Below are 16,967 nucleotides of genomic sequence, written 5' to 3'. Positions count from 1 at the left end.
TGCTTTAAGAAGCTAGAAGCTTCTAAGGAACCCCAAGCTTGTGCCAGGCCTCGGCCTAGACCTTCCATTCACCAAAGATCCTCTGAATCCAGCCGGTTCTCTTTCGTCAAGAAAATATCAGCAAAGATTCAACGGGAGCCTCCACAAATTGCATCAGGACAGTTTTAATTCAACTTGGAGAGACATGCAAGTATCAAACTTAGTCTCATTATCGGATACATTGAGTATCCTTACCCCTTTTAAAGAAGGGCCTGTTAAAACTAAACTGATGGTTTGCTCAAGGCTGTTGATCTGCTGAATGTCCAACAATGCTGTAACTTCTTGCTTCCTGTACTCTGCTTTCTCTCTCTCTCTTGGTAAACTGTATGCATGTATGTGTGTGAATGTTAGAGTAGTTTAAGTATTTAGTCTAGTTAATAAAGTCTTGTTCATGTCACACGTAAGGTTGTCCGTGTTTTGCGCTCATGTACGGGAGTCCCTATTCATGTCGGTCCTGACTACAGGCTTTTAGTAGAATAAGATTGTTATTTCCCATAACCTGGAAATGAACATTTCTTAGTTAATAAACAATTAACACTGTGTGTTCATTGAACAACAGGTTAATTGATTGTAATATTAATTTTATTACATTAAGTTAATTTTATTGACTGATTAAAATATTAATAATTAATTATAACTAGTTATGATTAATTATTCATATTTATTTTGAGCTAATTTGCTACAAATGGTGGAGAATGCGGGCATGAATAAACAAAGATTATGAGCTTAAACCACTGTCAATTTAAAAGTGTGCATTTGATAATTCCAGTCAGAATATGTCAGACGATGCGCATTTTGGTCACTAATTGCTGGCTTGTTAGATGCTGATAAAGTGATGGCTTGAATTGACATCTCTACTGTAACTGAAAGAGTCTACTCTTGACACATTTTAGCATATGTTCAAATGGTATCAGTGTAAAGTTAATCTGATTTTAGCGAAGAAATCCTAATCTCAGTATTAGAGCGTAAGCCTGTGTTGACGAAGGAATCTCAGCTCAGCGGCATGTAAACTGTACCAGAATTGATTATTCTGCTTTGGTTGGAGAAATACCAATTGCAGTATTGCTTAACCTGTTTCTGATGAATGAATCTCAGTACAGTGTTATATAAATGTAGATTTGGGTAATGCTCCCCTGTTATAGTTAAGATTGATGTCATTCATCTAAACTTTGCCTGCACCTACAAGCATAGCTATCTTTTGACCAAAACTGTGTTTCACTCGCTGAAAGGAATATCAGTATTCATGCACAAGACGGACTTAACTATATATGCTTAAACAAGCTTTGACTTACAGCAAACTGTGTAATTACCCTTTAAACAAGTACAAGACGTTGTTTAAAGTAGAGAGAAGAGTTTACATGAGTAAAATTTGCAAATGCCAAAACATATTTGCATTTTACTGAATGTAATATCAAGTTTTTGAAAATCTGAAAGTATAAGCGTCACATTTTAACTCTATACGTAACTTGTTTGAAATGAGCAGACAGTCTCAATAAACTGTTTGAATTGCCCAAATGTGCATTGGTTCCCATGACAACGACTTGTCACAGGAAGTGCTAACTCATCACCCTGTGATGCCATATTGTAAACAAACCAGGCTAGGTGGCTAAGCTAACCTCACCTAGCAGCCCTGCACCTCAGGCTAAGCTAACTAATAGCTTCTACAGTTAGTGGTTAGCATCATTTACGTGAAGCCTTTAACTATAGCTTGTGTGTATGCAGTGTGAACTGATCTAAACCAATTTCCCTTAACCACATTCCTGGTTTTCTGATTTCTTTCTTTCCTTACCTTTAATTCTTCTCAGCTAATTTCACCTGCACTTAGGTGCATTTCTCCCTGAACACTGTTCAGCTAAATCTGCAGTTACTAGGGTGATTAAATCTAAATTTAATTACATGTAAACTGTTTAACTAAAGAAGAATTCTAGGATTTATTGAGATATTTCAATAACACGTTGACTAAACTTCTGGGAGGGACACACACATGGTGTGGTCCTGAACACGCTGCAGCTGTGACCAACTATAGAGTGATTTCCAAAGCTAATCTAATTGTTAATCACTAGTGCTATTGACTATTCCCAATACCAGGTCATTCTGCTGTTTTAATCACTTCTTTAAATATTTTATTGATTTTAATTATAATAGCAGTCAGCTATTTGTTTTTACTAGTATTTCTTTCATCTATGTGATTTATTTACATTTTCCTGTTTAGTCTTGTGTGGTTTAATTTCCCAATATAACCACAAGCAACTAGACATACTCTCCTTCTTGATTTTGTTTATTTACAACAGTTGCTTCAATTTTATGAGCCAGTTACAAAGGAATCCGAATGATTGCTATGGCATAATTTTGAGCACCACTAATAAGCACAATCTAATAGGAAAGCTCTCCTCTTCCTCTCTCTTTCTCTTTTCCATTTGTTCGGAGGTCAAGCCTGTTGTGAGCCATCAGTAAGAAATACTAAGAAATAATCTGACCACAAGAACCATCTTAAGTCATTTATTAAAGCTAGCTGTATTTTATACACCTGGCTGCTCACTGTGCCTTTAGCCCTAAATTCTGTTTGATCTTGCAGTAGTCTCTTGCCCTTACTCTCACCACAAGCGTGCCTAAATGTTGCAGATGCTCAGCCTAACTGCCCAGATGGCAGACCAAAAGGACTGGCTATGTGTCGTGAGGAACACCCTCCTAACCAGTGCTGCTGAGCAATTACGGCACCAGAGCCAAAAGCAACTGGACAAAGATGGAAGAGAAGTAAAGGCAGACGACTCAAACCAGAGGTGTGATCACAATGATCTGACTGAAGTCAACTTCTTCCTGGCCCACATCCTCGCTGTTTTGAAACAGGAGGTGAACAACCTCAAACTCCAGATCACAGAGACTCACAAGGAGCTGATGCATGCTAAAAGCCACATAGACCAGCTAGAGATGGAGGCTTGGGACAGACGCAAGGACCCTGACAAAATAGAGACACAGAAGAAAAGAGAACTGAGACTCTCTTACCTGCAGCAAACAGAACCATTGCAGGAGAAACGTCTCACTTCACCGCATGGAGTCAGCAGAAGAACCTCCCCCAGCCAAGCACAGAGGTACAGAGGGGGAGGCCAAAGCCTTCTGCTTGACACCTTATCAGCCATTTTCCTGAAATCCTCTGCAGCTGCAGAAGGAGAAGGATTAATTCAGACAGACCCAGGTACCAGACCTACCACAGGGAGAAGCCAGGGATGGGAGCATCCTCTCCCTGCAGACACAGCAGGATCTCCAACAGCAGGCAGCCCAAGGACGACTGGACACGCCTGCATCAGACCTGCAGGAGCTTCTAACGCTAGTAAGATAGCTCCTTGAACAGTTCTTACCTGAGGAGTACTCAGCAGTACAAGCTTCTGACCACTCACACAACACCAGCTCAGAGACCTGAGCTTGTCTACTGTCTACATCAACCGCAATGGAACGACCACCACTCCAGGAGACACATACAACCAGAGCCCATCACAGCCTTCCAGCCTTGTGTGCCAGTGGTGTGTCTGATCTCTCTACACCTTCAACGTCGTTCGCTGTTGTCCATAGAAAGAACAACAACGATCGAAAGGGGGGGATGTAGCGTCTGGACCAATCAGCCACACAATTATTCATGGTATTTAATGAATTACCCATAAACTCACTCTCACTATCAAAGTTCTCTGAACTCATCCCCCTAAAACTGCAACCAACATCCCAAGTGTAGCTAGCACACAGGCACAACTAGGTGTCCTGTTACAGTTATATGGTACTTTTATGATCCATAAGAATGCTGTAGAGACTAGTGACTCATCCTTCCTGAGAAGGACAAATAAACTCTCTTAATCCTACGTATTCTCTATATAACCACTTGGGAAATGTATAAACATGTATCCAAGTTTCCCATCTCATGACTTTCCTTTTATAGGCTTTATTCTATGTATTAATTCTCTCTTTTGAACTATTTTGGTATTAATGTTCCATAGTTGCAAATGTATAGTTAACTGAGATCACATTGGCAGCATGCTTGGTATCTACGGACTCCAACTTTCATTTCCTATTTGGTAATTTATGTTACATGTTACTAACTCTGTGACACATTAGTATTATAAGAATCTAGAGGGTTCTTCTCTCAAACATCCAATCCAGTGTCTTATGCTAATATCTTGCTACAGAACAAAGACTCGTAAAACTTCCCTCCGAGGGGGCAACTCCTTATTGGCTCAGACACCTTAAGAGGGTGTGATGTCTCCACCCCTTATATTCATGGATCACAAGATAAAACCTTCTCTTCCTGCTCTTCCTCCTCTTCTTCTCTTTTACTGATGAATGCTGACGTCAAGATGATGCTTTAAGAAGCTAGAAGCTTCTAAGGAACCCCAAGCTTGTGCCAGGCCTCGGCCTAGACCTTCCATTCACCAAAGATCCTCTGAATCCAGCCGGTTCTCTTTCGTCAAGAAAATATCAGCAAAGATTCAACGGGAGCCTCCACAAATTGCATCAGGACAGTTTTAATTCAACTTGGAGAGACATGCAAGTATCAAACTTAGTCTCATTATCGGATACATTGAGTATCCTTACCCCTTTTAAAGAAGGGCCTGTTAAAACTAAACTGATGGTTTGCTCAAGGCTGTTGATCTGCTGAATGTCCAACAATGCTGTAACTTCTTGCTTCCTGTACTCTGCTTTCTCTCTCTCTCTTGGTAAACTGTATGCATGTATGTGTGTGAATGTTAGAGTAGTTTAAGTATTTAGTCTAGTTAATAAAGTCTTGTTCATGTCACACGTAAGGTTGTCCGTGTTTTGCGCTCATGTACGGGAGTCCCTATTCATGTCGGTCCTGACTACAGGCTTTTAGTATAATAAGATTGTTATTTCCCATAACCTGGAAATGAACATTTCTTAGTTAATAAACAATTAACACTGTGTGTTCATTGAACAACAGGTTAATTGATTGTAATATTAATTTTATTACATTAAGTTAATTTTATTGACTGATTAAAATATTAATAATTAATTATAACTAGTTATGATTAATTATTCATATTTATTTTGAGCTAATTTGCTACATACTTATTATAGTATAGTGTTAAAAATAAAGCACTAAATGACAATATTTTTATTTGAAATTTGGAAGAAATGTTATCAATATTTAATAGAATGAAGCAAAAATGTTCATTTTATTCAAACACATACACACACACACACACACACACACATACACAATAAATAGTAAATCCAGTGAACCTGATTTTGCAGTGGTCTCATAATTTTTCCAGAGCTGTATGTATGCCAGTACTCTCTTTCTCTCTCTATACTGTAGGTCTTTATGAATTCATAGTTTATTTAAAAAGTTTTGTTTGCAACAAATGTCCACAACAAATATTGTATAAGCCTTTAGTCATGTCATTGTTTCTGCTTCTTTCCCCCACTCTCTGGGTCTTGAAACGGGATTGTACTATTTCCTCAGTCACACTCTTCAACTTAATGTTGTTATGAAGTGTCAAAAGTTGACAGATGGATCCATGGGAACTAATGGTAACGTCAGGCTGTATATAACAGGAGGTGCTGTGTAAGTTGTCTGGTGCTGTACATTAGCCGTGTGTAATCTGTCACAGATGCAGCTTTAGTATCTGCAGCACGGTGAATCTGTTATATTCCTGTACCTTCATTCTCTGGCCTTGATGCAGAGAAATAAATGAATACTGATAGTAGCACAGAGGTAATAGACTCTCGCTGCAGAATGCACCCGCTAGCATTTTCTCTCTCTTGCTCATCCTCATTTTCTCTCTCTGTCAGCACTTTTCTGTGTTCCCTGCAAAGTTTGTCACTAATCTTAACACACTATCAATAAGTCTCATTTAAAAACATTGAATTCCCTTTTATCTGGTTAATGGTGTGCACACAGCTGTCATTACAGTCTTTACACTTGCTGTGGAGTCACAAAATCTCTGTTTCAAACTGTTTGTAAGATTTAGCACACTACATTACTGAAGCTAAGTGGCGTTGTGCTAGACTATAACCAGAAACATATACTTAAAGAACACATTGCAAGTGTGCTTTTGTGTTTCTGTGGTGTTAATAACCTCCTCATATGCCTGGTAATGCCTTTGCAAACTGAGTTTGAATGACTAGCATGAGCCAGTTAACCTCTGCTGGTAGATTTCTGAAACTACTGTACACCATCTAGACACAAATGTCTTTTTCTTAGTTGAAAGCCATTCAGAAATGGCCTTGTTATGGAATATTGAGATGTGAGAGCACTGAGTGTATGCTAACAGATAGCTTAGCATTCACATTCATATAAGGGTCAGTTTACATGACACCATTTTCAACTAAGATTGGGAAACATTTTATGCGTTTTGGCTGCTCATTTACAAGACAACAGTGTTTTTGGTGCCTGAAAAAGCAAACATGTTTCAAAATGCACGTTTTTGAAAAATATACTGTAATCGTCTCCATGTAAACTACAAAAATGCAAATTTGTGAAAACGGTGATGTCATGTGTATGTCTATTACCTGTTCAGACTATAGGCGCGTAGTGTTTCTTTACAAAGTGACATCGCCAACTACTGGCCTGGCAGCAGGATACAGCATTTTTTTGTCATTTTCACAGATCCGTTTGAAAATGCTTTCCATTTTTAGTACATCGTTGTGATGTGTATTGTTCAGATAGCATAGGCGTTTGATAAATGTTAAAAACATTCGCTTTTTTTTTTTTTTTTTTGGCCTTCGATAAAAAATATCCTTTGATAGTTCATTTTAATCATTTTAACTGCACTAAAAAAAAGCTGGGTTAAAAACAACCCATGTTGGGTTGAAAATGCACAAACCCAGCAGTTGGGTTAAATGTTTGCCCGACCTGCTAGGTAGTTTTATTTAACTTTATTTAACTATTGTTTAAATATTTTATTGCTTGCTTAAAATGAATCCAAAATATGTTGGAAATTAACATTTTAATATGTTTAATAAATTAACATTTATTAATAAGTTTAATGAATAATAATTAAACAATAAACATTTATTAAATTATTAATTAATAAATGTTCACCTTTTTATTATTATTGTTTCCTCTAGTAATTATGTGTCTGACTTTTAATTTCCAACCTATTTTGGGTTAATTTTAAGCCAGTCATATAGTAATTTTTAAACAATAGTTGGGTTAAATAAAACTGAATAAATAAAAAATTTAACCCAACTGCTGGGTTTGTCCATTTTCAACCCAACTTGGGTTGTTTTTAACCCAGCATTTTTTTTTAGTGTAAAATAGCATCTAAATTTAGTCAGCAAAATAACATTTTAGTTGACAAGACAGTGCAAATTTAAACATAATATTCAAAGATTTTATATATTAATTTAAATGTACTATAACATTTAAAAAATAAATAAATAAATTTGACAAACTGTCTTTGTTGTGCTGTAATAACATTATAATTTTCCTTGTTTTAGTGCATTGTTACTGAAAGAAGACATTCATAACTTTTAACATAACAAGCAGGTAAAAAGTTCAAATTCACTTGTACAATGTGCAGATTTAATTATAATACTATGTTTCTGATTGATCTGAACTTTAAAATTGAAAGTGGAAAATATAAAAATAAAAACTAATTTAAAATATGAATAAAAACTATAATAGTATCTCAATGAAATGAAAACAGCCAGCTGTAGACTGGTTAAAACTGGTTAAAACAATCTTTCTCAGCAAGACGACAGTAGTTGACCTGAAAGAGAAAACTGAGCATAGAAGACATTTTTCTGTTCACATTGTGTTATGAACTACATTCTGTTTTATTCACTCTTTTGCGTTCATGTGCATTGTATGTTTCAGCCGAAGTTTACGTTGAGAATTGAGTTTAGCTCCATGAAGTCAGGAAGACACTAGTGTTCAGTCTAATATTACTCTCTCTGTTTCTGTCTGTCTAGGAACCTTGGGAAATCTGGATTGAGAGTATCATGCCTTGGTCTGGGTGAGTCTTACATTACATCATAGAAGATATTTCCACATGCTGTATGTGTGCAGTATCAGCAGACACAGTTTTTGCAGGGTTCGGTTTAACAGTTCATTAATCATGACACCACGCTGACTTTCACAAACACACACACACAATCTGGCTCTTGATGTCTGGGATAGAAGGACTGGGACTTGAACAGTGGGATATATGAAAGCAATTACAAAAGCTGAACTTCAGTAACCGGAGTGGGCCAGTCAGCATCCGTACCTCAGAGACGGAAAAAAGGCAGACTCAGCTTTCAGAGTGAAACAGGCCAATGCTACAGGGACTCCGTATGCCTGTGCGTGTGTGTCTTTTAAAATATGAGCACTATGGTGTACGATATGTGTGTTACTAAATATAAAATTAACCAGGAAGATAAATAGCTCTGAATGCGAGGCTCGAGTAGGAGGCAAATGTTTGAATCCGGCCTTTGTCTGGTCATGATCCCATTCTTCTTTTTCTCCCACCAATGATTTCCATCTTACTGTCAATAAAAAGTGATTGAATAAATCTATCATATATGTGTGCAACAGGTGGGCGGCAGGGCTGTTTTGATACCGTCACGGACAAGACAATGGGAAAAACATTGCTAAATGCAAATCATAAAGTCTAGTAGATCACTAAGTAGATTTTAATGAAAATTTAAAACGACAGTTTTTTAATGCATTAATGCATCAGTAAATGAATCAGTGCTCATAATGTAACCTGTCCTCCAGAACAGATTCATTTAAAATAAAGGAATGTTTTGTTCATGAATAACTCAAATTGCTTGATGAATCAGTGAGTCGCTCATAATGCAACCTTTCCTCCAAAAACAGTCACTGAACGACTCATTTCGGTGAACAGATTCATGTGATCGTTTGATCGTTTGTTTTGTCTCTAGTTTTTAACAAATCAGTAAATAAATCAGTGACTCGCTCATAATGTAACATGTCCTGCAGACCGGGTCACCGAATGAATCTGTGTACAAATCTGAACTGGTCATTTTGGTGAGAAGAGATTCAAAGGATTCACTGAGAATAAAATATATTTTTGATCATGAATCTGTTTTTTAATGAATCGGTTGAGTAAATGAATCACTGACTCACTAGAAAGGGTCACTCAATGAATCAGTGAACAAATCTGGGGTGTGTTTCCAATACAACGATGTAACTCGCTGCTTCACTACCATATGAATCATTGAACAAATAAACTAGCTAGTCACGAAACTAGTTCCCGAAACCGTATTGTCGCAAACCTGTCGTTCAGACACGTTGGTTAATGACGTCACGCAGGTGCTGGAGTGAGAACTTTGTTAAATGAATCCGTTTGAGATCCAATTAATGCTAGATTTTTTGCTATAAATTACGGACATGTGTGAACTTTGTAAGGACTAATTCTCACTTTTCTCAGTTATTTTGCTTTAATTCCAGATTAAATCAAATGCTTGTTCTTACATATCAGAGCACGTACGCACATGCACACTCTTCAAAAACGGTGCTTAAAATCTCTTGACAAACTAAAATATGTAAATGACATTTGTATATATTCAAAATAAAAGATATACATTGTACTTAATGTCAGCTTGCTTATTTTGCTCAAGGTAATGATTTATTAAATCCACATGTCATAAAAACAAGAAACTGTGCTTCTAACTGCAGCTCGAGAGCTGTCGTTCCAACCACACAAGTTTGCGATGCAGTTTGCGAATGTTCGTTTGAACGATGGTTTTGGGAAACTCCAAATCATTGAACTATGTTAGTAATGACGGAACTTAGTTGGCTAATGATGCTTTTGGGAAACGTACCCCTGAACTAATCGCTGTGTTAAGCAGATTCAAAGAGTCATTGAGAAGAACCAACTCAAAAGAATCATTAAAGGTGCCCTAGAATCAAAAATTTTATTTACCTTGGCATAGTTGAATAACAAGAGTTCAGTACATGGAAAAGACATACATTGAGTTTCAAACACCATTGTTTCCTCCTTATGTAAATCTCATTTGTTTAAAAGACAGAACAGGCGAATCTCAACATAACACTGACCGTAACAGTCAGGATCATTAATATGTACGCCCCCAATATTTGCATATGCCAGCTCATGTTCAAGGCATTAGACAAGGGCAGGACATCTGGATCTGTGCACAGCTGAATCATCAGACTAGGTAAGCAAGCAAGAACAATAGCAAAAAATGGCAGATGGAGCAATAATAACTGACATCATCCATGATTACATGATATTTATAGTTATATTTGTGAACTGTCTTTCTAAATGTTTTGTTAGCATGTTGCTAATGTACTGTTAAATGTGGTTAAAGTTACCATCATTTCTTACTGTATTCACGGAGACAAGACTGTCGTTATTTTCATTATTAAACACTTGCAGTCTGTATGATTCATAAACACAACTTCATTCTTTATAAATCTCTCCAACAGTGTGTAATGTTAGCTTTAGCCACGGAGCACTATCAAACTCATTCAGAATCAAATGTAAACATCCAAATAAATACTTTACTCACATGATCTGATGCATGCATGCAGCATGCATGACGAACATCTTGTAAAGATCCATTGAGGGTTATATTAGCTGTGTGAACTTTGTAAATGCACTGTATTATAGAGTCGAGAGCTTGGGGGGAAGGGAGTGTGCGATTTAAATGGGCCGCAGCCTGAATTGGTGCATAGTTAATGATGCCCCAAAATAGGCAGTTAAATAATAATAATAAAAAAAAATCTATGGAGTATTTTGAGCCGAAACTTCACAGACACATTCAGGGGACACCTTAGACTTATATTACATCTTGTAAAAACTGGTTCTAGGGCACCTTTAAGAAGAACTCACTAAAAAGTTTAAATCTGTCACTTGGTGGAAACTAGCATAGCAAATTAGGCATATTCCAGAAGATTGCTTGGTTTGTCTTCGTCCTTAAACACCATGAAATATGCAAAGTAAAATAAAATATGACCCAGACCATATTAAAAAAAAATTGTGTACATTTTGTGGAAGAACATTGTTTTGGTTGTGCTTTGACTCTGTGTGACTGTGCAGATGAATATGGTTCTTTCTCATAAATAAAAAAGAGAGAGAAAGATTATCCTACTGCTCATAAAACATGATGCCTGAAGTAAACCAGTTAAAAACCACAGGTCTAAAACTTTCTGCACCATCTACTACAGGGTAAGAATGATTTTGAATCAAAAATGATTCAGTACTTACATAATTGCAGTCCTTTTAATGAAGCTATTTCGTGTCGTTTATGAGTGACAGAAAATAGCTCAATTCAAATGTGAACAGTGGAAGCATGCAGCTTGTATTTGACTCAGAACAGCACAAGTGTTTCACTACTAAAATCTCCGAATATAATTTTCAGGAAGATAAAGTGTGTATTAGTCATGACTCTGTGAGACAAATGGATGGCTCATGTGCTGTGTCACGTCTGTATTTCCAGCAGAGCACAGCAGACAGGTCGAGGTGAGAGTGAGGTCATGTCCGCCTCCACAACAAGTTAAGAATCTTTTATGTAACTCTGATTTCTCAAATCAAACCCTAGAGAGTGAAAGGATATCTGACTCTCTTGCAGAGAAGGAACAGAATGAGTTAAATATAGAGGCAGGTTAAGTGTGCAGCAGAGAGACTGTGTGGGTTTGTTCGGAGAATATAAGAGGAAAAAGAACAGATTTACCTCACAGCCTTGATCGAACGAAAGACTTTAGACTAATATATATATTAGAAATTCACAGTGCTTCTTTAAAGGTGACAGAAATAAATGTTTCATTAGTTTATCACACTTCTACTTTACAAATTTCATTAATTGTCATAAGCCAAAAGAAAAACAGAAAAAGATTCTTTGAGTGAAGATGATAGTTGGAGTTGGTGGAGGTGTAGTTGTCCAGGAGGATTTTTGTACGAGCAAAATTGAGAGCAGCCACGCAGGAAGCCGTCTCATGCAAAGGTCAGCATGCTGCCAACTGGCTATCTCCCATAATGCCACAAGTGCACAGAACGGGTGGTGCTACACCAATGTTTAGGCAGGGAGCACGCTCAGACACGGCTGCCTGCCGCGGACCCTGCCAAACTGCATTAGGGAAAGCAGGAGTTCACCGACATCTTCACACAATTCTTCATGACACTGCAGAGCAGGTCAGACAAGCTAGTATGTTATTAAAAACAAACTCCTTTAAATATAAGCTCTTTAGTCATTTCTCTTTATCATCAGAAAATGTGAGTAATTGACATTGGATTGAAAGGTTCAGTTGTCTCTTATATCCCCTGGAAAAGCTTTCTCATGGGCAGAATTACCATAATTATGGGATTCCAGCTTGTAAAAAGCCTCGTAGAACTCATAATTACAACTTGTAAGCTCTGAATTTTCTGAGAGAGCCGACTTGTACCATGTGACCGCTGTACCACAGATTCATTTATGCATTGATAGCGTTACCAGTGTTAACATCTCAGAGTGGAGTGTCACGCGTTGTCATCTCGTAATTATGCTAATGGTGTGAACGCAGCAATAGTTCAATGATTCTGTGTTTTCCTGCATCAGAAAACTTAGGCAGCTGACTTGTTGTCTCGCTGCCCTATCAGGCAATGACTTTGCAGGCAGCGTTTGCACACCAAGGCACCTTATGAAACTGATTTCAGACAGACTTCTAAGGCAGCGCAATGTTTGATGATCTACAGCAAGTTAGCACGAGCTTTGGTGATAACCAAGCGAATATTTAAAGGATTAGTTCACTTTTGAATTAAAATTTCCAGCTAATTTACTCACCCCCATGTCATGCAAGATGTTCATGTCTTTCTTGTCGAAATGAAGTTAAGGTTTTTGATGAAAACATTTAGGATTTTTCTCCATATAGTGGACTTCATCAGGGTTCAACAGGTTGAAATGTCAGTTTCAGTGCAGCTTTAAAGAGCTCTACATGATCCCAGACGAGGAATTAGGCAGTTAAAAAAAATCTATGGAGTATTTTGAGCTGAAACTTCACAGACACATTCAGGGGAAACCTTAGACTTATATTACATCTTGTGAAAACTGGTTCTAGGGCACCTTTAAGAAGAACCCACTAAAAAGTTTTAATCTGTCACTTGGTGGAATCTGTCACTGAGATTTTTTTCACCCTACCGCAGTACTTCTGCCTACGTCACACATGACCTTTACAATGTGATTACGTAATGCGTGGCGCATCGCATTGCAGTGCAAGATGAGCATTTGTGGTGAAAAAGTACTTGCAGACCACAGTCATAGTTCATTTCTCTAAAGATGCACAGTGGTTAAGCAGCAAGTTATGTCACCATACAGGCTCCCTAGGTTGCCAGTGTGAGCCTCTTACTGAGAATGTTTAGATATGCTGGATTTACTGTAGCAATGGTCTGTTTGAGCACAAAACTGACATGGGGATATTGGCAATTCCCTAATATAGTGCGATCAAGGCTAATGAGATGGGTGGAAATGAAAGCAAAGTTATTGAATTCTCCATATTTCTTTTAGTCCTCCTCTTTTTTCTTTTCCCAGGTTATTTGTTACTTGTTGCCATCTGCTCATTGATTGAATCGGAGAGATTCTGCCAGCTGGTTGTAGTTGTAAAGTGAATAGTTTGTAAATTAAATTCTAGCTCTGCCTCTAAATGCCTCTAATGTACACACAAAAATGAATCTTTTGATGATTTCGTACATTGGCCTTTGGTTCATTTCCCACACCCTGAGGAGGAATCCTACTCACCTCAAAACGTCACTCATGAAAAAGTTTCAGAGGCTCAGAAATGTTTATTTCTGTAAACACCTCAGAATTTCATCACGGTTCTTTTGTTCTGAAGCTCTTGTAATCACGTCCCTTAGGCTGAGGTTAAACAGACAGACTTAAAGTGCAGTTCAACAATCTTTTTTTGTGGTTTAGGGAGGGAAGAGTTTGATCCCTTTGCCGGTTTCTTGAGGTATGTAGTGATTTCACGAACAGTGGGCACTGGTCCTGCCTGATTGTCAGGTTCAACATGAAATGATTTGGGGAATTGAGATAAAATCCAGTGGAGAGTGCAATCCTCACAGGTTTAAAGGGTTTTTCTGGTGAATTTGATTTGATTTTGAGTAAAGTCATTACAGGATGGAGTGTGGAGTTGATTTAAATATGGATATGAATGCATCTTTAAAACATATAAAACAAATATAGTTTTTAATAGTAAGTAATGTCACGCTTAGGTTGTAATGAGCACACAAAATGAAGAAAATTCAAAAGAATAAACAGTCCTTAATAATAAATCTAAGGGAGAACAGCGAAGAAACACAACCACGTTAACCAAAGAATATCGGACAGGGAACAAACTCAAACTGAAGGAAACGTAATTACACAGAGCAACCAAAAGAGCTAATGAGTTAATTAAAAAAATAATTAAAATAAAAACTGGGAAACTAGGGCCACATCCACACAAAGCCAGAGCTTTCCTTATCTGATCTTTTTCCTCGTTCTAAAAAAAAAATCTGTAAACACGACGTTGTCTCAAGAAATATCTGCGTACACATGAAACCACTGAAACCGACACAAAACGATGTAGTATACATGCCAGATCAATAAGTGGCGCTGTAATTCTGCCACAGAGATGCACTAAAAATGAAGCATGCGCATAATCCTTGCACGCTGTATACAAACTTTAGTAAATCTTAGAAATAAAGCTTTACTTTAGTATAGCTAATAGGCTCAGTAGCTTCTGCGGCACGAACACAAGCATGTAGTCCTCTGTTGTTGTTGTTGTTGTTACATGACGTAGCAGCGTCTGACTAGTGTCAAGGCGTGGGGTGATGTGTTTCACAAAATATACAGATTGGCTGTACACATGAAAACACAAGGGTGAATTTTTCAGATTTATCCACTCTGGTTTCAGGCTCAGGCTCCCAAAATGCCAGATCTGTCTAGACGAAACGCCGATATGATACAACATTTTTACGAATACAGCTAAATGCGTCTCCGTGTGGACATTACATTACAGCTAAAGTTCTAACTTTCAATTTATTTGAAGTTATTTAACAAATCAGTTAAGTATGTCCTCATAATGTAATCTGTCCTGCAGATATATTCTATATAAAGTTGTCAAACAGAGTTTTTTTAAAAATAAATGCACAATTCTTTCCAACCTTCTGTTTGTTTGTAATATATGTATATATATATATTCTCGAAAAGTAATCCAAATAGTCTACATTTGCTGCGTATGGATCTGCTTAGCTGCAGGGGATTTGAATGTGATGTAGCATAACACACATAGGCATGAAGTCCAGCCTACAAAATCAGAATACACTAAATATTTCATTTAGCCAAATGCATGACACTTCAATGACATTCATTTCATTTAGACTACAATCCATAAAAGACTATGGGCCCTATAATACACCCGGCGCAATGCGACGCAAGGCGCAGCGTAAGTGTGTTTGCTAGTTTGCGTCCGGATCCGTTCGCGTTTTCCCGTTCAGCGCCACGTACTTAAATTAGTAAATGCATTTGCGCCAGTTAGTGCGCCCATGGGCGTGCTGGTCTAAAAAAGAGGTGTGTTCAGGCGCATTGCTATTTTAAGGAGCTGAAAATAGACTGCGCCATAGACCAACTCAAACCTGGTCTAAAGTCTAAAGTCAGTGGCGCAATATTTTTTTGTTAGAGCGCGTTGGTAGAAACTGCGCCTCTGGGCGCGTCCACAGTGCGCGTTGACTTTGCTTATTACACACAGGGATGCGCATCACACAAACATGCCAAATATTAAAAACAAAAGGATTACAGTGTAAAAGAATATTATTGTGTAGGCTACATAAATATAAAAATGTAATATTAATAGTCATTGCGTGTATTAGAATTAGGCTACCTATTTTCAATTCAGCCTATTACTACTTTTAATGATGAACAAAATTGTGCCAATACAAACACATATATATTAACTGACTCATCGCGCGGAGCTATTTGAAAGCCTGCATTTGCAAGCCCGCTTTAACTTCGCGCACGAGCAGATCGGTTACTTCGCTTGAAAAGCGTTCAGCTTTTCCGCCAACAAATTCCTAGCCTGGTAATACCAGACTCTGCTACTTCACTTTGCTTCGTAGACAGAGTCTGGAATGGCATAATAGAGAAGTGTTTTCTCTCTCGCTAGGGGGCGCTTGTCTGAAGTTTAAAATCATTGGTTACCCGTAAGCCAATCAGATACATTTATTTATGATGTATGTTATGCGCCTGTACAGCCGCATCGAAGCACAGACATCATGCATCGAACTCAAATCTATGATTGAACTTCCACTGTAAACCTGTTGTAAACACATGATGATGCGTTTATCAAACACTCTTCTTGTTCTGGCTTCAGTTTGAAAAAGAGTTGAATGTTCTCCATAACAGAGCGAATTGCATCCCGTGTCTCGTTTCCCATTTCCGCGGTCATTTCGGTTTTCGATTTCTCTAACCTACAATGTAAAACTCGGCGCTTAGCATCTACGTCACGGCTCTCAGCCCGCCCTCTATTCGTTGATTGGCCCGGCTGTTTCCAGACCGGTGGCAAACAGAAAGCTCTGACGCTGTATCAGACTGAGTACAGAAGCGAAATGAAATTAAGCGGAAGTAGGAAGTCTGACGTAGTCAGGCTAACAAATTCCACCATGTAAATAGCAATCCGCCATGGCGCGAGCGCATCTCACTCTTAAAGGGAATGGGAGATGACACTCTGATTGGTTTATTGAACGTTACGCCCATTACTCATTAATAGAATAGGGACAACCCATTTCAAAAATGCACCCGGTGCACAGACCGTTTTTCCATCGTTAAAATAGCAAAAGTGGATTTGGACACGCCCTGAGTGCACCTGCGCTGTGCGCTTTACACTTGCATTTAGATCGTTAAAATAGGGCCCTAAATATTTAACCAGCAATTTAAAGACAAAATATTTTGTTGGCATGCACTAACAATAAAGTACCAAAAGCAACCATGTATTTACCATGTTGTTT

General features: G+C 37.9%; 1 protein-coding gene across 3 annotated transcripts in view; it reads left to right on the top strand.

The window, feature by feature from the left end:
• Positions 1-16,967, top strand: part of kcnab1a (potassium voltage-gated channel subfamily A regulatory beta subunit 1a) — a 117,493-nt gene that overhangs the window by 66,401 nt on the left and 34,125 nt on the right. For all 3 annotated transcript variants that reach the window (XR_010895453.1, XM_067389446.1, XM_067389448.1), the window contains exon 2: positions 7,960-8,003. Coding sequence is in view for 1 of the 3 variants with exons in the window: in XM_067389446.1 (XP_067245547.1) it covers positions 7,960-8,003 (44 nt within the window). In the remaining 2 variants the exon portion in view is untranslated. The remainder of the gene's footprint in view (positions 1-7,959; positions 8,004-16,967) is intronic.

The sequence above is a fragment of the Chanodichthys erythropterus genome, chromosome 7 (genome assembly GCF_024489055.1).
Source record: "Chanodichthys erythropterus isolate Z2021 chromosome 7, ASM2448905v1, whole genome shotgun sequence".
In the NCBI taxonomy this organism is placed as follows: domain Eukaryota; kingdom Metazoa; phylum Chordata; class Actinopteri; order Cypriniformes; family Xenocyprididae; genus Chanodichthys; species Chanodichthys erythropterus.
Note: the sequence above shows the minus strand (reverse complement) of the source record. Positions and strands in the feature narration are given on the sequence as shown.